Source organism: Erpetoichthys calabaricus, chromosome 2, assembly GCF_900747795.2.
Source record: "Erpetoichthys calabaricus chromosome 2, fErpCal1.3, whole genome shotgun sequence".
NCBI lineage: Eukaryota > Metazoa > Chordata > Cladistia > Polypteriformes > Polypteridae > Erpetoichthys > Erpetoichthys calabaricus.
Genome location: NC_041395.2, coordinates 50,884,906 through 50,907,944, shown reverse-complemented (window position 1 = coordinate 50,907,944; position 23,039 = coordinate 50,884,906). Strand labels below are relative to the sequence as shown.

At 37.7% G+C, this 23,039-nt stretch overlaps 1 protein-coding gene across 1 annotated transcript in view; it reads left to right on the top strand.

The window, feature by feature from the left end:
• si:dkey-9k7.3 (circularly permutated Ras protein 1) overlaps nt 1-23,039 on the top strand; it is a 123,191-nt gene that overhangs the window by 51,713 nt on the left and 48,439 nt on the right. The window contains exons 6-10 of the mRNA XM_028793788.2: nt 723-820; nt 1,097-1,282; nt 19,672-19,722; nt 19,815-19,904; nt 20,031-20,182. Coding sequence (XP_028649621.1) covers nt 723-820; nt 1,097-1,282; nt 19,672-19,722; nt 19,815-19,904; nt 20,031-20,182 — 577 coding nt within the window. The remainder of the gene's footprint in view (nt 1-722; nt 821-1,096; nt 1,283-19,671; nt 19,723-19,814; nt 19,905-20,030; nt 20,183-23,039) is intronic.

Here is a 23,039-nt window from a genome sequence, read left to right as displayed (position 1 = left end):
AGATCAGCGTCCAGTATGAACGCCAGCATCTGGCTACTCTTTTTATAAAGGGGTCGGGCTGGAAGGGACTGGACTTCCATGGAGGTCAGAGTATTTCTCCACTTTAGAGAAAAAGAGGTAGCAGCAGTTAAAGAAGAAGGAGTTGTGAAGGAGTCGTGTTTCACCCCTACCCTTCCCAGGCTCTCTTACCTGATCAAAGCCAGTATGGCACTCCCACGACTTTCCTGTGTAACAAGAAATAGACATGAAAAATGAGAAGGAAGAGAAATAAGAACAGCTTCATGTCATATGGAGGAAACATTTAGAGACTCTGAAGGTATAGTGTAATGTTTGAGGGTAAGATACCAGGCGGCAGCATAACTTCTCCAATGCTGTTTCTGCCTCCCTCTACCCTCTTGGAACAACAAACATTATACTTTTCTGTTAGTTTGTCTTGAATTTGCATTCCCTTCCTTTTATTAACATTATCTGTTAAGTTATTGGGGCACCCTTTCTGGTCAGTATGAGGCCTGCCACTTTACCTTTAAAAACTTTACCATCTGAGATTGACTAAAACTCCATTGTGGTCAGGAGAAGAAAAGAGAGTGGTAAAAAAGAAAGTTCATGGTGAGGAGAGCATGAGGTAAATTAGCGTAGGTTAAACAAACTGCTTCTGCTCTTTAACAGTGTGGTTTAGTCACATATAAAAATAACGTACTGAATCCTGTGTTCTTCTTTTTTAGGCGATGTACCAATCATCAATGACCAGCCTCTGTGCTGCACTTACTGCTCAGCGGCCTTATCACCATTCAGTACTCAGTGCCAACAGAAAGGAGATGTTGTAAGTGTGAAGTTTTCAGAAAGCTGGTGGAAAGTTTAAAACTTGGTTCAGCCAGTGGGCTGCCCATGCATCTGAGCTCATCAGTCAAATCACAAATGGCAGCATGTGAACATGGTTCACCGAGGCTGCTTGCTGCATCTTGCACTTGTGCTTATGTCTATGCAAATTCAGAGATTCATTCTCCTCAGTCCTCCTCAGCTGCCCTTAAATGTTGTATCGCTATTTATCTGTGTGTGTGACATGTGTTCTGTAATGCTGCCTGTTCTTTTTATTTAGGTGTGGAGGTGTGACTTCTGTTACAAACACAATCAATCCAGTGGCAGAATCTGTGGCTCACCAAACACTGATGTCCATGACATCATCTACTTGTCACAGGAAGAAGACGGGGACTACGTAAACCTAGATGACCTCCTGATTGTTTTCTGTGTGGATATCTCTGGAAGCATGTGTGTCACCACAAAGGTGAGATAGATAGACAGATAATGTACCATATGATTAAACACTAGGGTCTGTGTGTCCAGTCCCTTAGATCAATCTGATCGGTCAGTTTGGCTTTGGTGATGAGACAAAGTAGAGATGCTGAGAGTGAGTCGCACAAGGAGGGACACAGGCTCCCCCTGAAAGAATCACCTTCAAAGACAAAATGTATAAAATTGAACTGGAAACAAGAAATCTGTGTTGAAAATAATGACAGAGTCTGAGATGCAGGCTTTATGGGAATTCGTTCAAACAGAGGGAGTGAAGAGTGAAGAGACATTCAGACATTCAGAGGGAAGGCATTGAAGGTACACATAGGGTGCAAGAGATAGCAAAATTATTCTGTTACCTGACTTTGATAGGTACCATGGCTAGTACATTATATGACCTCAAGGAGAAATTAGGACTTTACAGAAGTTCAAGAAAAATAGAAATATTACAGTATAACAAACAAATACCCCAAAGCACACACACAGACTTCCGTCCTGGTGAAGGATAACAAGTCAGTTGCCAACTAATAACAGACTTGAAGGTAGAAGTAGGGTGGACCAGATTGTGGTCAGAGCTGCCCTGTTGTGACACAGATTTAAATTTAAAGACATTTAATATATAAATAAAACAGTTGTGTCCACAAATGGAGCATGACACAACTCTTAGAACAATACACACCATACTTTTTCATTCCTTTTCTTTTATTAACATTGTCTGCTATGTCATTGGGGGTTTCAAATTATATGATATAGGAATTAAAGTGTCACTAATGTTTCAAGTCAATCCCAAACCCAAACAGTAGTACAGTAGGTGTTCATAAATTGGTGTAGAGCTTCCCAGGAACCTTTTTTTGCCTAAATGTAACAGCTATCAGAGGCCATATTTACAATGTAAGAAAAACAGGTAAGTTGAATCCATTCAGTCCACGAAGCTTGTTTGGCTATTTAATGGCTAACATTTCCCCATCATCTCCTCCAGATTGTTCTATCTGAGCCTGGGTTGCTCCCTGGCTGAGGTACAAATTCACGTTTTATGTCATCTTTAATTCTTTAGTATTTATTCATTTTATTTATGTTTATCTGCTCTTTATATTTCAATGCCTTGGTAATGTTCCATGTATGTTTTGGGTGTTCCCACCTGCCAATCACTGCCAGGAACTGCTCTTCGCCTATAAATCTGCAGGGTCTCCCACAATTCCTAGTAGTTCATTTCAAATATGCTTTGGAGTGTTTAGTGAGTTATTATGATTTTTCTAGTGCTTTCGATTTTTTTGGATATAAAATTGTGGTCAATTTTGGAAGTGGATTTTGGACTTACGTGGTTTGGAACTCTTGGTTCACAACACAGATGTTTTTAAAATCTGATCTGTGACATTCATTTAAGATTGTCATGACCCTTTGTGTAAAGCAGGGCTCCCTGGCTTTTGTCTGTATGCTCATTCTGTTTATTACCACTAGGTGTCCTCGAGGATGTTATAGATAGATAGATAGATAGATAGATAGATAGATAGATAGATAGATAGATAGATAGATAGATAGATAGATAGATAGATAGATAGATAGATAGATAGATAGATACTTTCTATCTATCTATATACACTATTTTATCAGAAAAATTCTGCTGAATCTGCTATATCAATTGCTTTGATCATTTTTAAGACCTAGATTAGGTCCTGTGAGAATTATCTAAATGTATTTTTGTTTCATTTATATGGAAATTAGTATTTTTATCTCTTTGCTGATGATGTCACTCTGTATTTACATCACTTTTTGTTTCCATTGTAGCAAGGTTGAAGCTTAGATGTATCATACAGCATCCTAAATGGGACTAAAGGAGTAATTGTTGTTCTGTGAAAATATAGAAAAACAATTTTAAAGAATAAAAGCAAATCATTTTGTTCAGGTGCTTCTGGGATTACTTCTTTGCTTTTGTTTTGCCTGATAAATTGACAATTATGATTTAAATGTATTCCTTCATAGCTCCTGTAAAATACAAATTAAACCACCTGTGATGTGCTCTCTTTTATGAAAAGACGTTCTTGTTGATCACAGGCTCCCATTCTGGCTTCTCTGTTCAGGGTGTCACAAGACATGTCCATTAGTCTGGGAACACACTTGATAGATTTTCTGGGCATGTCTTCTAGTTCTGCCATATCTTTTCTTTACAATGATGTCCAAAACTGCATGCAGTGTTCAAGATGTTATTCAATTAGTACAGATCTGTAAAATGAACAAATTCATTTCTATGTGTCGAATGTGAATTTGCCGACCAGATTAAGATGACTACAAAAACACAATTTTGGAAATTTCCTCAAGTAGATTTTTGCACTTGTTTAAAATAATTTGTGCTTTTTCTGTCCTGGTTATGTTTTTGTGGCCATATTTACATATTAGTATCTTCCCAGAAAGAATGTATCAATCAAGAATGAGAAAAGGGATATAAACCATAAGATCTTATGAATAGCTTACTTGGCCACCACAAGCTTACACTTGTCTTCGCCATGCCTTACCCCTTCTTCCCACACCACCATTTGCTGTTGGTCAGCCAACAAGTTGTTTTTTCAGGTGAAATGATAAACTACCATTACTTGATAAACCTGTAGCCAGGTGGCAATAATTCTAAAGAAAGATGAAGGCATGTTTATGGTAACAAGCAGAACTCCACAATTACACAGGCCAGACAAACCATCCATCCAGCCATTCTTGCATTCTCTTAATCTTCATTTTTTAATACAAACTCACAGGAATTCAGAATTTGCCCCGGAGCCACTTGGCCCTGCCATGATCATGTTTCCTCTCTAATTTTAATTTTTTTCCTGAATAAATTTTTTGCAATAAAATGCAAGTACTATATTATAGTTTTTATGTGCATACTATTAGCTTAAAATTATTTGCATTTGTCTCAATGCCATCTTTGTTTGTTTTTTTTTTTTTTGAGCGTGTTACCTTCTTGTGGTGCAAGTGCTAAAGTGTTGCTAAGTAATTAGCGTGCCAGTTGGAGTGTGAAATTTACATGTTTTTTGCTTTTCCTGAACTTCATGCCTCTATACATTTAGGTGTAAACTTCAGTTATGAATTAGGTTTTTGTTTTGAGACTTGGTGAAATATCAGCCAGTCTTCTCTGTACCAAACTTGATTTGGCTTGACTTTACACACACATTTATTCTTCTGGGCCAAATTCATTCCATCTGCTCTGCTGGACAAGCACAAGGCAGGAGTAAACTTTGAATTTAGGAAACCAGTCCATTTCAGGGCATTCATAATCACATTAGATCAGTCACTTATCAGCCTAACCTGTATGTGTTTCAGGAAAGAAACCAGAGATCCCAAGGAGAAACTGTGTGAACACGTTGAGAAATGTGCAAACTCTGTCTTGTGCAAACAGTATCTTGGCTCACAATTGAAACAGCCCCTGAAACTGTGAAGCAGCAGGGCTAACCACTGTGCTATTCGTAGGCAAAACACAGAGGTAAAAACCAAAAGCCATTAGTCGTGAAGTAAAGCAAACATCTGAAAAAGAGGCTCTAAGGACACTTAGTGAAGTGCGATCAAATGTCTGTTATTTTTTATTTATTTTTATTTATTGATTTTATTTGAAGTAAATAACCTTCCATAAAGTCAAATCAAACTTAACAAACAACATTCAACCCACAACCAAGAGAAAGAGAGAAGAGCCAACAACCAGAGCAAATCTTTAAAAGCAGCAAGGAAGGAAGAGAATCTTTTCCCCCTGATATAGATAGATAGATAGATAGATATAGAAGCTTATTCTAAATTGTTATGGATTAGATTCTGCCTAGTTTAAAAAAGTTTTGAATACATGCTCTTTTTTCCAATTTTAAATAGTACAGAGCATCGCTTATCCACTGACTTGAAAGTGGTGGGCTGGGATTCTTCCAGTTGAGCAAGATAAGTCTACGTGCCAATAGTGAAGTAAAGGCAATGACAATTTATTTGCGCTTCTCCAATTTAAGCCCATCTGGGAGTCCACAAAACACAGCAGTCAGTGGATTAGGAGGGATTGTGACACCAAGGCTGGCTGATAGGCAGTGTTGTGTATGAAGTAGCTCAAAAGAGCACGTTCATTGAACAAGCTCATTTTTCTAAGAATGGCGAACTTAACATAACGCATTTGCAAGTGAAGAACTTGAACATGAGCTAGTTCAGTTTTATGTGACATTCTGGACCTGGTTTAGGTCCAGATTAAACGTTTTGTAATGTAGGGTTGGAGCCGAATCCGAAAATTTTATTCAGATAAGCACAAATAGTGGATTTTTACGAATATTTATTTCATAATTTTTTGCCATTTATTTGTATTCGGAAAAAATAACGTAAAATCAAATAGGCACTGTCTGTGCCTGCCTGCTTGTGCTTAAGCTGCACCCCTGCTGACACAAGCATGCGGTGAAGCTCCGCTTTCGCTTTTAGGAAAACGTTGTACTTCGCGAGGCTGCTTTATATTTTTCGACGTTGGACATGCAATATGTGACGTGAATTTTAACCAGCAGTGTAATAGGTTAGTTCACCCTCACGCTGATTCCACAGTCACCATTTTTGTCACACAGTTGGAAATAGAGCGGTAATTTATATGTATACTTGCATCTATTTCATTTCTTTTTTGACCGGGAGGATATTAGCATATATGGTTATACGTGTTTGTTGCTCGGTATAACTCAATAAATAAAGTATATTTAAATAAAAAAGTCTTCATAATTATTGTATTTTATTTAGAAACACTGTAATAGCCTAAAATAAGGCATGCAAAATTGAAAAAGTAAACTCACGTGTCATTTATTCTCACGCCTTAAAAAATACAAAATGAACTGAACAGGAACTAGTTCAAAATTGAAATGGTGAATTATGAATGTGAATTTATTCATTTTAATCTGTGTAAACTGAACTTTGAACTAGTTCTTGTGAGGTGTGAACTTGCACAACACTGCTGATAGGCATTCAGAGATTTTTGTCCAATATAAAGATAATTTGGTGCACTGCCAAAACATGTGGTCCAGTGAGGCTGGCACTCGATTGCAATGTTCACAAGGTGAATTTTGCCCTGGAAACATTTTAGACATGTTTAAATAAGATGAATGTGCTTGATAAAAGATTTTAAGTTGAATGATTGAATGTTTTGCGCATATGGAGCTCAAGTGAATTCTGTACATGGCTGCCTTCCACACTCCTCTTTTGAAGTATTAAGTGAAAGGTCTGTCTTAATGCTGTTCTCAGTTAGCTAATGTGAGCACAGCAGTGAGCAATGTAACCACCATTGCCAGGGTGTGATGTTCAAACACTGCGTCTTGTTGGGTCCTATTGGAGATATTTTTTTTTAGAGAGTGAAAAATAAAGGGTCTTTCTTTAATGAATATAGGGTTACTAGTCATTTAGCCCGTTACAATAACGGGCGCTAGAACAGTAGTGCATAAACATTAGTAGGAACAGTCTATATTAAATGGCAAGGGACCTTGACCTCATTCTTTTTGTTGGTCGTATTTTTCTTTGTCTTTCAGCCTTTCTTTTGTTGATGTTTACTTGTTGAGCTGACCGTTCTTCGTGGGCTGCCGCCGTGTATTGTGTGTCTTTAATTTTCTGTGACAGTAATACTGTCTTGTACGTCCGCTGGCTTGTACGTCCGTAATATGCGTTTAATTTTCTCTGGCGGTAATACAGGCGTGCGCGTCGGTAATATGCCTTTAATCTCCTCTGACAGTAATACTGGCTTGTATGTGGCTGTAATATGCGTCACTGTATTGTGTACCTTTAATTTCCTCTCGCAGTAATACTGGTTTGTATTTCCGTAAAATGCCTCTAACTTTCTCTGACAGTAATATCGCACATCGCACCATGCCCCGCGCATGCGCACTTCATCAGAAGACACCCACACACGGACACCTGGACGCACATAGGGATTTTATATATATAGATTATTCCCTTATGTAAATAGTGCAGTGAAATTCATACTTACATGTGCTAATCAGCATCTCCAACACCAAAGTTCACTTTTATGCTAGATTTGTTCATTCATTCACCATAATCAAAGACAAAATAATAACAAGATAAAAATGAAATTGACAATATATAATAATAAGACACCTCCAAAAGTCATATTCAAAACAAAAATCAAAACTAGAATTTTTGTCTAAATCTATAATTATTTAGATTGTTTGAGTTCAAGTCTCTTGCGAGGTCTGTCGTAAAAGAAGATAATGTATGGACTGCTTAATGGGAGTGAATATGTTATACTGTATATCATAGCCCCCATGATGTCACGCATTGCATTACATCACGAGCTTAGCAAACACACAACATCTATTCCTTAAGAGATAGAAAACATGGCACTGATTAAGAATAAGATATGAGAAGAGGAAACATACTCTAGAAACAAGCTGAAATCATAATGAGGAAAAGTGAACACTAGAGGTCAAAACCAAGAAACTCTAAACCAAATCGTAGTCAGAAAATCCACAGCAAAAGTTTAATAGCCAGAGCTTCAACAAATCACAAAGAAAGACAGCTAATTAGTTAGGTGTATTCACGGTCTTGGACAACCAGGAAGTGAATGACGCTGACCTTTATACCTTCGCAGTGATGATGTGACATGCCGCACACTTTTTTCATTTGCCAACGTGATAGCAACTACAAACAAACCTTCCAAAAAGGTGGCACCTTTAAAAACAATAATGGCATCATGAGAAGGCATAAAATCAATGCATTAATTAAAATGAAACAAAGGTTAAAAATAAATGACAGAAATAGGTTCTTCATTACATAGGAAGCCTAAGTGAATGCAAAATACCCAAACAGAAGCAAAGGGAGACAGGAAATATTCAATCAAACAAGATCATGACCTCATCATAGCAATGAGACACTCAACATGAAATCTAGAAAAAAAAATGGCAGTACCAAGTCAAACGAACACACACAAGGGCAGCACTCATGAAAACCAAAGTAACGACATCACCAACGTGATAATAAAAAATATAAACCAATGAACATAAAAATGAATTCCATGATGATCCAAAAATAAATTCATTAACAGTGCATTACAAACACAGGTGTTGTAAATCTGTTATTTTGTGGCGTTCTTGCTTCTCATATGTGATTTTTGTTTTGATACCGTTTTTGGAATTTTAGCATGTGTTTTGTTTGTGTTATCTCGGTGTCATTTTGAATGAATTCCTTGCCACAACAGCTGCCATTTTGTGTTGCCATGTTTTTGTGTTGCTGTAAAGATACAGTTTTCAGATTGCTGTTGTAGTGTTATACTGTATGTGTATACTGGATTTAGTTTTTGAAATGTTTTTCATGACTGGATTTGAATTAACAAAGTATATGCAATGTTGACCTCTAAGCATGACCTCTTTGGTAGTGCTGCTGATGTCTTGGTAGCAACGATATAAATACGGTGGCTGTTTCAACTGTGCATTTTCCCTCAGTGGATACAAACAACCTTAAGAATCTTTAGTGTCAGTTACCATTAGGATTATGTTCTGGTTTTTGACTTCTGTATTGTCTCTGTTTCCTGATTAACATCTTTGTCATTAATTGGATTGCTTAAAATATTTTATTGGTATTTTATTCATTAGGTCAGTATTTGCATTTTTAGGAGAAGTTTCCACAAAGGTGGTGACCTCTTGATTTCATCTTTGGTCTTTCAACACTCACAATATTCCTCAGAAACACATTATGCTCCATAACAGCTATGCCTGTTGCCAGTCACAGGATGCAGAAGTCAGGTGACATATTAATTCATCTTCCTGAACCTTTATCCTAGTATTAGATAAAGACCCCACCTTTTTTCTTTTGCGTATCTTTTTGTATTTAGATGTCATGGAAAGGATTTTAAACCAGGGACTGAGTGTTGTGGCTTAACCAGGCTATCAACCCTAGCTGGGTTTCATATTCATGTTTTATGTCATCTTTGGTTCTATTGTATGTATTAAGTTTATTTGTGTTTATCTGCCTTGGCTATGTTCCATGTGCATTGTGGGTGCCCCTCAGGGAGTGGAACCACCTGCCAGCCTCCACCCGGAACTATCCTCCACCCTATAATTTGAAGGGTCTCCCATATTTCCTGGTGGCTCATTTTGAATGTGCTAGGGAGTTCCGGTGAGTTCTTGTCTTTTTTCTGTGCTTGTGCTTTTTGATATCCCTGGCTTGTTGAATTCACCTTGTCATTTCTTGATTGTGAATGAGTTCGCCTTGGATTGCCTTTTGTTTTTAGGCAACAATACTTTGCCATTGCATTCTATGGAGCTTCACTATGTGCAGACCATTTTTTGTGAAGAATAAACCTTTTTTTATGAAATTTCTGTGCTTGCCTTTTTATCTAGCAGGGGTTTGTCAGTATAACCCCCTCTAGTGTGCATTATTGGAAGTGCTTTTGCAACTGGTCATTGGACTCCTCGTTCATAACACTATGTATTTTTGACTTTGACTTTGATTTTTGGACAATATTTTATGGTTTTGATGCTTGATTTTTTGAATCTTTCTTGGAATTTGACCCCTGTTGTTCTATTCCCACACTTATAACAACAGGTAAGCAGAGATTAAGCCAGCAAGGCAAAGGGGCACAGCCAAAAACAGTACCAAAATGAACACAGAGCATGGACCACTCATTAGTCTTGCTGCCATTTGATGGCTGGTAAGTTCTATCCATCCATCCATTTTCCAACCCGCTGAATCCAAATACAGGGTCACGGGGGTCTGCTGGAGCCAATCCCAGCCAACACAGGGCACAAGGCAGGACTGGTAAGTTCCAAGTCTCCCAAAAGAGATTTGAAGTCTTTATGCCGGATTTGTAAATGGAGCCTTGTAATGAATGACTGTAATCAATGTGCAAGTGGGCTAGGGTAACCACAGTTAAAGAAATGGTAGCCCAAGAATACGAAAGAATGATTTAAGGTGAACAGAGGCATAGGTATTACAATCAGAGAGAGCAAGAAATGCAAAAAAGCTGAACTCTTATCTGGAATTGTGAGGCAGCTGTTCCTGCTAAAGGACCAATTCTCAACACTCAATAAGAGGCCTCACTACAAGTTATCCGTTACATGTTCTTCTGCATTTTTCCAGTCCCCACAAAGAGGTACAAGGATTGCTGTACTCTTTAAGACCCACCATTCTGTTATTTGTAGGGTCACCTTTGCAGACCAGAATATTAAAATCTGCTCTTTTTCACTATTTCCTATGAAGGGGTCATTTTGAATGACTGGACATTTCTACTTGTAACACACTTGTGTGAATCAGTGTGCTGCCTCATTCAAATCAAACTCACCTGCCCACTGCTTTTGAGCATCAGTAGATGTATAATTGACTTCCTTCACTATAAGGCTAGGTTTGGGGGGTTGCAATACTAAAAAACTTTATTGAGCAACAATGACTGTTATACCAGGAGCAAACCTCCCTGGATAAGTGAGGGCCCAAATTCTAGAAGGTCCGAATATGTCCACAAATGCAAATATTACTTAGACAAGCCAAATATTTTCATTCTGCAGCCATCCCCTTACGTGAATTGTGCAGGCCTCTTGCCCTTCTCTCCACTTTTTTTTATGAGACATTCCTCATTAATTTTAATCCCAGTGAGTGCTTCTCCACGGTGGGCCTCTTTCGCTGATGTTGTGCGGCCCTTACAAAGCTCTTTCTGAAGCGTGTAAAATGACTTGCAGTGTATTAGTACTAAGCAGCTACATGTCAGTGATGTCTAAGGTTCCCACTCCGGCTTGGAATTACCTACACGAAAAACAAAACTTGAGCTTGAGCTGTTAAAGAACAGGCAAGGCAGCAGTCTTGACTGAGGGGCTTTGTGTATTTTGATTATATTTGTGGCAAGACTGTGGGACAAATAAAGATCTATCTATCTATCTATCTATCTATCTATCTATCTATCTATCTATCTATCTATCTATCTATCTATCTATCTATCTATCTATCTATCTATCTATCTATCTATCTATCTATCTATCTATCTATCTATCTATCATATAGTTCCTTATCTATCTATCTATCTATCTATCTATCTATCTATCTATCTATCTATCTATCTATCTATCTATCTATCTATCTATCTATCTATCTATCTATCTATCTTTCTATCTATCTATCTATCTATCTATCTATCTATCTATCTATCTATCTATCTATCTATCTATCTATCTATCTATCTATCTATCTATCTATCTATCTATCTATCTATCTATCTATCTATCTATCATATAGTTCCTTATCTATCTATCTATCTATCTATCTATCTATCTATCTATCTATCTATCTATCTATCTATCTATCTATCTATCTATCTATCTATCTATCTATCTATCTATCTATCTATCTGTCTGTCTGTCTGTCTGTCTGTCTGTCTGTCTGTCTGTCTGTCTGTCTGTCTGTCTGTCTGTCTAGCTGCACTCAGAGTTTGGACAGTTGCTGGTGCACCAACACTTGGCTGTCTGTTTTGTCGAGTTTGTATGTTCTTTAGGACTTATTGTGCAATTCACTGATGTTCTGTGTATGTGTATGTCTGCATGTTCCAAGTCACACACCAATATTAGCTCTATTACTACTTCTGCGGCCTGTCTTTCAGAGCAGTATTGGTATGTGTAAATGTCTGCTGTATATATACATATATGTTAGCGTGTCCATGTTGACCCCATGATACATTGCCACCTTTTCCGGTTTTTGAACAAGTCATGCAGGTAATGCAAGTGTTGCATGTGTGTGTCTGTTTGAATGGTGTGCTTCTATGTGTATGCACATCAAGTGTGTGTGTATTTATAACTCATTTGTGATGTGTCACCAAAAATACTTAAATGTCACTTTGAGGCTGTAGCTCTTGCTTTTCCTGATAGTTCTGGACCTTGAATTGCATGTGGTATGCTGTTTGTGCCACAGGGGAGGCACGGTAGTGTTGTGATTCAAATTCCAGTCTTGGCACTGCCTTGTTTAGTGTTTGCATGTTCTTCATTCATACTTTAGTTTGTACATGCAAGAACATGTCATGTCATTTAATTAGGAATCCTAAATTGTCCCTATGTGAGAGTGTGTGACAGTGGGCTCAGCCTTGTCCTAGCTCCACATCCAAGGTTTGACCCCTGCAATTTTTTCTGGAATTGGCACCAACTTCATGAAATAGTTGGGCTGGAAAATAAGTGGACATGATCTGATGTATGAGGGTGAATCAAAAAGTAAAGGCAATACAACATTTTCGCTGTGGCTTATGGGTAGTCTGAACCCACACAGCACAGCACTCTGCTGTTAGTTTAGTTGAAGCCAAAGTCAAATGAATGTGGATGCTCCACTACAGGATCGCCCCACTGTTGCACAATGTGCCACAGTGAGATTTCTTTGGGCAGAGGGAGTGAAACCTGCTGAAATGTTAATTTGACCTTAGCATAAGCTATCTTGAACGTGTTGTAGTGTGTCAGCTTCTCTGTTGCATTTTCAAAATTGCCTTTACTTTTTAATAGACCCTCGTATTTGGCTGAATGTTTGGCCGTCTGGAGTTTTTGTTTTGTTTTTTCTGTCCTCCCTGGCCATACGACCTTATTTTTATCTATGTTAATTAGCATTGCCTAATTTTATTTTTTATATTTTGTCTTTTTTCTCTTTCTTCATCCTGTAAAGCACTTTGAGCTACATCATTTGTACGAAAATGTGCTATATACATAAATATTGTTGTTGTTGAATGTATGTTGTCTAAATGTTGTAAAATTATAAGTAACAATTTACATTGCAGGGGAATTCTGAGCCCCCTCAGAAAGAATTAAAAAACTAGCATCGAATAACAAAACAAAATACACATACTGTACGCAAAGAATACTGCAAACACACAGTATACACAATGTCAATTAGAAAATTAGGTACAAATCATAAAAAACAACACACAAAAAAGTGTATGTGAAATTGCATTCATATATAAATTTTCACAAGTTCATGCATTTATTTTAAACAATTGAAAGTTTGTATGTTCTTTTTATATATGCCATTATAAACTGTGGATGTACAAAATTCAAGCTTGTTGTGCCTGTGATGGCAAAAAGGCAAATGAAAAGAAAAGGCGAAGTTATAAACAGGCAAAGGGTTACAAGGCGTTTAAAAGTACTAAATTGCAAATTAAAATTGGAAAAAGTCCTATTACCAACTAGAATGTTAATCCCTAACTTTACTAACACACTGATAGCAAGTTGTTTTTATCCACAAACTTGGACATCAGTTATAATATCAGCCCTGGTGCCATGTTCGGGCAAAAGGAGGCCATAGCTCCCAAGTTGAACTTTTCCATCATTTCATTTTTGGTTTAAAAATAATTTTTTAACAACTTCGATAACCTAATTTGCACCCTAAAAAACAGTGACGCTTCGTTATTGTTCATATACCAGTGGTGACTTCCACTGCACAGCTAAAGTGACATGTAAGCATCTGTCCAGTTCACTTGACTCTGTTCTGTACTACAATGCTATAAGTGGGAACAAACACAGCAGCCTTTGTAGTTTTTAAACAATCTTTTTCTCAGCATTTCTTTTGCCAGTATGTAAAAAGGTACATTAAAGTACGCTAGCTGTGATTTTCTTTCCGCTTTGAATCTGTATTATTTATTCAGGAAGTGAAATGAGCATCCTAATTACAGTAGTTGTAGATATTCCACATAGAGTGCATTCACCTTGCATTAACACATATAAACACACATAGGTGCATGTTAAGGGAAATTCAAGATACTATCATATTACATTTTTTTATTTAAGCAGGGTTTATTAATATGATAATCAAATATCAATCAATTAAATAGAAAAATCAGACCGGCGTTTTACTACCAAACTTTAGAAATAAGTATGTGTTGTTACCTCACTGTTTAAAAGTAAATGCCTCCTCACTTGAGTAATAACAATAGCTCACTTTTACCTAAAATGTCCAAATTTCAGAAGCCCTTCTACAATTTTTTTTTCCCTCACACCAGCCTAAGAAGGCATTCTGCCATCTTAAATAGTGATGACGTGATGATATTGTATATGGCAACACTGCAACATCATGGCCATGGAAATAATGTAAAATGACGCTGCTCACAAGAATGGTCTAACTCAAAAGAGAGAGTGACTGTATCAGCAAAACAATATCACAAATTAATAACATTCTCTAAAACTAATTCAAAGCTATCAAATATATAATAATTAAATACTGCATAGTTCAATACCACATGGTCCAACGACCAAGTGCTTATATAAATCTATGCTTTAATGTTCTGCGTATGTGCGCCTCACTTGCCTGTTTATGTTATGAATTTATTTTTTGTGCATAAGTAAGCTCAAGCACATTGACGATTTAAATTTGGTTTAACAACTGAATTAAGGAAGATTACAAAACCCTGCAGCAGGCGATTTCACCACCAGCCTCATCCATACAGGATGGTGACAACAAGAGATGCCAGATGAATGCCATTTCCATGGTGACAGACCCCTCATATTGATTGAAAAGTACATCCTGAAAGGGACAGTGAGAAAAAGGACCAAGAGATGATAAAAAACTGAGCATTTTGATTTTAAAATTTATTTTCATATTTCTTTGAACTGTTTTCAATGTTCTGACTTCCATCAGTAATATTTTAAGGTGCTGAACCAATTCTTTGTTCTGTTTTACTGTTTCCCTGTTATGATTACATTTTTGCTTAATTTTTGTAACTCGTCATCAGCACATTTTTGTAAATTTTTGATCTATTTTGAGCTTTTTTACTAAGGAAAATCACTTGGTGATAATATTTTTGTTCTGTGTTTTACGGGATGCATATTGATTATGTTATGAATGTCACCATTTTGTTAATGTTTCCACAACATTCCTTGGCTTGGAATACAAGAAATCTGTGATGTGTATTGTTAGTTGTGCAACTGTATTAAGGTCACTGTTGGACATTTTTGATTATCAGAGAATGCCAATAACTCAACAAAAACTTTCTTTCCTGGCGTGGGATTGTCTTTAAGTACTCTGGTAATCAGCCCTTTGCTTGTTTTATTTGACTTTGCTTTTTGGTTAGCACTTGAATTTAAAACCAAAGTTGGATTGACTCACTGGCCTTTGTTTATTTCTCTCCATTGGTCACCACATTATATTAATCGTACCTGCTTCATTATGATAGCACAGTAATACTGTAACTGTATAATGCAGGTGTTAAAATATTTCTGCGTTTTTCTCCAACACCATCTTGGTTTCTGTGTGCACTGACATTTTGTCATTATTTTGTTTACTGGAGGCTACCACAGGGTAGGACAACTGAAGGTGAAAGTGGCATGGCATTATGGATCAGAGTTTATGAGTCAATGGAAGATACTTCTTGGTTATCCAAAATTTTGGATTCAAACAAAAAAACAATTGTGTGTGTGAGATGTTTTTGGTTAGTGTGAGGCTAAGGTTCAAGTCGTTGATTAAGAGTTTGGTTCAGATGGCAGGTTAATGTTGATTCTTTGATCGCTTTCATTCTCGATAAATGTCTTTCTCGTAGTCCCTAAAAATGTGTTAACAAAAACTGAAAATAATAAACAAAAGCCAGAAGTCCAGAAGGCTGACAGGTCTATAAAACCATCTTTTAAAACTACAACAATGATGACATAGTATGATGTTGATCACACAACTATCAATGTCCGCAGCAACAGTAAAGAGTATGACCATACCTTAATTCGAAAGTGGTTACTAAACATGAAAAACAGAATAATCACTTGGAAAACTCAAAAAACTAAATACAAAAACAGACATAAACATTCCTCCTCAAAAATGATTCTGTGCAGTGTTCATGACACCATACTCTGCTGCAACAAATTGTCTCTTGCCTTCTAACAAACAAGCATTCAGTGACACACTTTAAATTGTTAACTCTCATCCAATCATCTGCTTGACCTACGACCAAGACTCGATTATATAACCAATCAGTTTTCATTACCAATTAACCTTACAGTCCATATATACAATATATACAGTAATCCCTCGCTATATCGCGCTTCGCCTTTCGCGGCTTCACTCCATCGCGGATTTTATATGTAAGCATATTTAAATATATATTGCAGATTTTTTGCTGGTTCGCGGATTTCTGCGGACAATGGGTCTTTTAATTTCTGGTACATGCTTCCTCAGTTGGTTTGCCCAGTTGATTTCATACAAGGGACGCTATTGGCAGATGGCTGAGAAGCTACCCAGCTTACTTTTCTCTCTCTCTTGCGCTGACTTTCTCTGATCCTGACGTAGGGGGACTGAGCAGGGGGGCTGTTCGCACACCTAGACGATACGGACGCTCGTCTAAAAATGCTGAAAGATTATCTTCACGTTGCTATCTTTTGTACAGCTGCTTCCTGAAACGACATGCTGCACGGTGCTTCGCATACTTAAAAGCTCGAAGGGCACGTATTGATTTTTGATTGAAAAACAAACTCTGTCTCTCTCTCTCTCTCTCTCTCTCCCTGCTCCTGACGGAGGGGGTGTGAGCTGCCGCCTTCAACAGCTTTGTGCCGCGGTGCTTCGCATACTTAAAAGCCAAACAGCCCTATTGATTTGTTTGCTTTTCTCTCTATCTCTGTGACAGTTACTGCTCCTGACACGCACTCCTTTGAAGAGGAAGATATGTTTGCATTCTTTTAATTGTGAGACGGAACTGTCATCTCTGTCTTGTCATGGAGCACAGTTTAAACTTTTGGAAAAGAGACAAATGTTTGTTTGCAGTGTTTGAATAACGTTCCTGTCTCTCTACAACCTCCTGTGTTTCTGCGCAAATCTGTGATCCAAGCATGACAATATAAAAATAACCATATAAACATATGGTTTCTACTTCGCGGATTTTCTTATTTTGCGGGTGGCTCTGGAACGCAACCCCCGCAATGGAGGAGGGATTACTGTATATTTATATACTAGCTTTACTATATACGCGTATACAGTATATATATACAGTATACAGTATATACAGTATATACATTATTACTGTCAAATAATGCAAAGAGTACGCGACACATGTTTCGCCCTCATTTTGGGCTCATCAGGCATACACACTCTACTGTATATATATATATATATATATATATATATATATATATATATATATTACATTCATTGCATTCATGGTTGGTCTGCCCTCGGCAACATTCCATGATCTGCTTCTCCCAACTGAAGAGGGCACCGTGGCAGATGTTTGCCGAGGGCAGACCAACCACATGCGTAGGTAACCACCCATACAATCAGGTCGGGACTCAGACGACGAATGCAGCCCCCAGCCTTGCAGCACCCCAGCCTTTGACAGCCCCCAGCCTTGATACCCTAAAATGACAAGAAAAAACTCCCTGAAAAAGCCCTATATAGGGGAAGAAAATAGAAGAACAAGAAGCACAGAAAAAGGTTTGTAGCACACCCATGATGCTATATAATAAAAATAAATCAAAAGGAAATAATCTTTTCATAGAGATAGGGCTGATGTTATTTCAGGCAGGAATCCGATATTGAAATGAACTTAAAGATGGCTGAACTGCTGCTCATATGGGTTCCAGGCAGGAAGGGTGGGTCCAGAGGTGGAACAGCCATCATTCCTCCATTCTGCACAGGTTGAGGGAGAGAGAAGGCATTAGCACACTACGCCAACCCCTGTTTCAGTATGTAATTACCATCAGCAGAGCCCTTAAGCTGCCTCCCAAGTGCACATGCGTGATTATGTAATATTTATCATGAGTTAATTCAGTTTTACTGAACATAAAGCAAGTTTTTCTTGGACATTTTATACCTGTTATAGGTTTTGAGTGATGGATGATTCAATTTTGATGTCATTTTTTTATTTGCAGTTGTTTAAATTATTTTGCACCATTTCTAAAGACATCGGGTTAGTATATAGACACGACCATTTCACGTGTCCCATTGGCATAAACCCAACTCCCTGGATACTGGGGGTTGTGGGGGGGGTCTCAAAGATTGCAACCTTTGAGGTCATTAGCATGAAACGTTAAAAGGTTGCCATTGACCTACACTTCTGATCCAAAATTGAAGATGGCTCAAACTTTGCTTGCCGTGATCTTTAAACCCAGAGTTTTTGACTATGATTGCTTGTCTCTCATTTTGGTTTTGACAGTGGTGTTTTTGACTTTCTTCATACAACCCAAATTTGTCGGTGTCCCTTCTTCTGGTCCTTTTCTACTTTTATGCTATTTTTCATCTCAAAGCCCAACAAAGTTCCAATGGGATTATATTGACCACAAACTAACTAGAATTTTTTATACATGAGTACGCTATCCATGTATTCATATTAGAGCCTGCTCCTTGTTATGGTCACATCTCATAGAGAAAATGTGAAAGGTTTGTGTAGTGGAAAAACACATGAAAGGTAAGGCTAAAAAATAGAACTGACAAAAGTCAGAAAAACTGTAGTTTCTACCACTATCTATTCTTTTGTCCATTACACAACCTAGCATATGTTTTTGTTTATTTTCTGCTTTTAAAGAGCAAACATCACGTGTTGCCACCTTATTTAGGCAGAACATGATGGTACAGCATGTGGGATAACTGCCAATGACCATAACAACTATAAACAAAATCTGAATCTGCCCCACAAAATGGCAGAGCCCAGACAAGAAAACACCCACAAAATGACAGGGTGCTGACATACAATAAAAATAACAAACAATAAGAAAAGTGCATATAAAATTTCATAATCTCTAAATATCAATCATGTGGGTGCTAAACTCAGATTCTTAATTTATTTCCTGGTGTTTTTATATAGTGTGCGTACATATCTTTTCATCTGTGTGTGCTTCTGCACATCCATAGTGCACACAGTCATGTGAAGAGGTCAGTACAGCCTTTTTGAATTCTGTAGTTTTACATGTCTGCCTGGCTGTTGATATCTATTTTAATTAATATGAAATTACTAATTAAAACTTTCTTTGTACACACCTACAGTTACGTGTGTCTCATTTTAGAACTTGGTGAGAAGTAGATGATTGTTAGATAGGCCATGAGGTGTAAAACCACAGGGTTTAACTTCTATAGTATATAATGATGTCAAATGTCTGCACGCCATTTTTGAAATTTCATTGTTTGTTTCTAATGTAAAGCCTAAAATTGAATCAAACAATATCAGAGGTTTTTCCACCATCAATAAGATCTTGTAGCCAATAATATGTAAATGTATGAGTGTAAACGGTTTAGAGTTATAGTCGCAAACAGCTTATAATGGCAGCGCAGATACACACATGCCTGTACTCACACACACAGGGATCATCTGCTTCTACATGAAGGAGTTACATTTTTCTGGGGGGTCTGCTTTTTTTGTGTGAATGAGTTTGTATTATTTAATTTGTATCAAGCCAGCAGCACTCTCTCCAGGCTATAAATTAGGCCTCCATTTTTGCCAACTGATCTAACTAAATGTGTTTTATCTAGGTTGATGTATCTACCAAACTTGCTACACCCGTCCATGTTTCAAGGCTCCAGGTAAGGACCCATTTCTTGGGGGTGCTGTTAAAATGAATGTCTGCTCAATGGAAATAACTGGCCCACTGATATTTGTGGTTTTGTGCTTGTAGAGTGTCCAGGATGCTATCCAGAACTCTCTGTCTTTCCTGCTGAAGACTTACCGTCACAGGCGAGTTGCCCTTGTCACCTTCAATGATAAGGTATGGAACATATAATGTTGCTGTATTTCAGAGATGTACTTGATTTGCTGCTTGCTGTTGCTGGGCAGCTCACAAGGGTCTTGTCTCCTTTTGCAGGATTTCTCCATATAGTGCTTGATTTTTCAGGTTACCGTTTATGGAGATGGCATGGTTACACCCTTAATGCTGAGCGAGTGGGGGTTGATGGATTACACCTTCTTGAAATCACAAGGGGAAAACTTCACTACCCCACACTGCATCGCAGAGAGCGTTGACAACCTACGGCACAAGGTGCAGGAGTGAGTTGCTTTTTTTTCTTCTTCTTCTATTTTGGAAACCATTGTCGTTGGGCAAATGATCTTTAATGTGTAAAACTCTACCACTTTGAACTGATTAAGGAGTCATAGAGTTACAACATTTAAAAGTTTGTAGTTATCCGAAATATATTTGAAATATACCAACACAACATATAACCAATGATGGAAAAGAAAGCAGTGAGAAGGGATCAGTGTGCCTTATCCAAGTTGACCGACATACGATACTTTACTTGTGGAGCACAGGCAGGTGACGTGACTTGTTCAGGGTGACACATTGAGTCAGAGATGGGACGAAAACATCCACTGGTTTGGCTGCAATGCCACACTGCCTGCACATGACTACATGAGAGCTTCACTCACAGCTCATGTCAAGAGCCCATTAGAGCAGAAAACAAATAAAAAAAAACATTGACCTGTGTAACCCGTCTGCCTAAAAGACTGGAATGAAGTAATTTAACTGAGAAGAAAACATCCTGTCTGCCCACAAGAACTTGCCGAGGCATATCACGAAACATATTTTAAAGGAGCCACAAAATTAGAAGGGTGATCACTTGAGACTGGCATCACATTACTATGAATGCTTGATTGTTAAAAATATGTCAGTATGGATACCCTTTCTTAAAATATTAGACATAGGTTCATCATGTCCCTGCCAAGAGGCACGCAAACATTTTATTAAGAGACTCTTCTTGGAAGGCAGTACAGTAAAACTAATGATACGGTTATTTGACTGGCATGGACCTCCTGAGCAGAACATACAATCACTGACACATGATTAGAGACACAATACTAATATTAGATACGGCCTCTTTTGGCACTTAATTTATTCATGGAATGGATTCCATGTTCCTTTGAGATTCTGGTTCATGTTGACATGACTGCATCATGCAATTTCTGCAGGTTTTCCATCAGCACATTCATGTTACTAATCTCCTGTTCTACCACATCTCAATGGTGTTCTTTTGGATTCAGATCTGGCAACTGGGAAGGTGGCTGAAGAACACTGAACTCATTCTCATGGTCATGAAACCAATTTGAGATGACTTTTGCTTTGTGACATGTTGCATTGTCATCATGCTGGAAGTAGCCATTGGAAGATGGGACAATTTTGGCCCTGAATGTACACACGTGGTCAGCAGCAATACTCAAATAGGCATTCGAGAAATGATTTATTGGTACCAATAGGCCCAAAGTGTGCCAAGAAAACATTCCCTACACCATTACACCACAACCACCAGCCTGGACTGTTGATACAAGACAGGTTTGGTGCATAGATTCATGCTGTTGGTGCCAAATTCTGACCCTACCATCTGTGTGCCTCAACAGAAATTGAGATTCATCAGACCAGGTGATGATTTTCCATTCTTCAACTGTCCAGTTCTGGTGATCCTGTGTCCACAGCAGCCTCAGTCTTCTGTTTTAGGCTGACAGGTGTGGAAACCAACATGGTCTTCTGCTTTTGTAGCCCATCCGCTTCAAGGTTTGACGTGTTGTACATTCTGAGATGCTTTTCTGCTCAGTACAGAGTGGTAATCTGAGTTACCAAAGTCTTTCTGACGGCTTGAACCATTCTAGCCATTCTCCTTCAACTCCTCTCAACAACAAGGTGCTTCCGTACACAGAACTTGTGCTCATTGGATGTTTTTTTTTGATTTTTCAGACTAAATTCTAGAAACTGTATGTGAAACTTCAAGGAGATCAGCAGTTACAGAAATACTTACATCAGCCTGTCTGGCACCAACAATCATTATGGCCACCATGGATATTGAATTATTATATACATGTATGCCACAAAATGCTGATCAACACATAACTTTTAATACTTTGTCACATTTTTCTGCATAACAATTAGGCTTTACTGACTTTATCTGTAAATTCACTAATATTTTTTTAAATTTGAACTTTAATAATTAGTTTTTTCACCAGCATAAAGGTTTAGCAATGGGTGCAGCTTTCAGCTTTTGTATTGTTTTAAAGTACAATTAATTTATTCTGGTGACAATGATTTCTCAGAACATATTATGATATATTGATTTTTTTTTAAATTATTGATATACTTTGTTACTGATGATATTTTTCTAATCTGGAATGGTGACCCTTTGATAATTACTCCTTTTTCAAAAGTATATTATTAAATATGACCCTTACCTCAAATTTACTCTTAATTTCAATGTTAATTCAATTCCTTTTCGGGATGTTTTGGTTAGCGTTGTCAATAGTTCTTTTTATTTTTCTTCATATAGACAACCCACTGATTGTCATAATTTACTCCTCACTATTAGTTTTCACCCTCATTCATTAATTAACAATCAGTTTGTTAATCTTGGCAACAGCAGATCCAGCTCAGCGCCAGTCACACAAGGAGTTCCTCAGGGCTCTGTCCTCGGCCCTCTTCTCTTCTGTATTTATATGCTTCCCCTTGGCCATATTATTCGTAGCTATGGACTGGGTTATTTTTATGCAGATGACACTCAACTCTATTTCAATGTCAAAAGTGCAACTTTATCAGAGTTTTCTCAGCTCACAACTTGCCTCAGTGAAATTAAAACCTGGATGGAGCAGAACTCTTTAAAATTAAATTGCAACAAAACTGAACTCCTGCAAATTGGCACTAAAGCGCTACTTAAGAAAATGAGCTCCTTCCCAGTCAATCTTGACGGTGATCTCATCAGACCTTCTTCTGATGTAAGGAATCTTGGTGTCATTTTTGATTCCTCCCTTTCTTATTCCGCCCACATAAACCACATTAAGAAACTTTCTTACTTTCACCTCCGTAACATATCCCATGTTCGCTCATTCCTCTCCTTTTCTAATGCTGAGAAACTTCTCCATGCTTTTA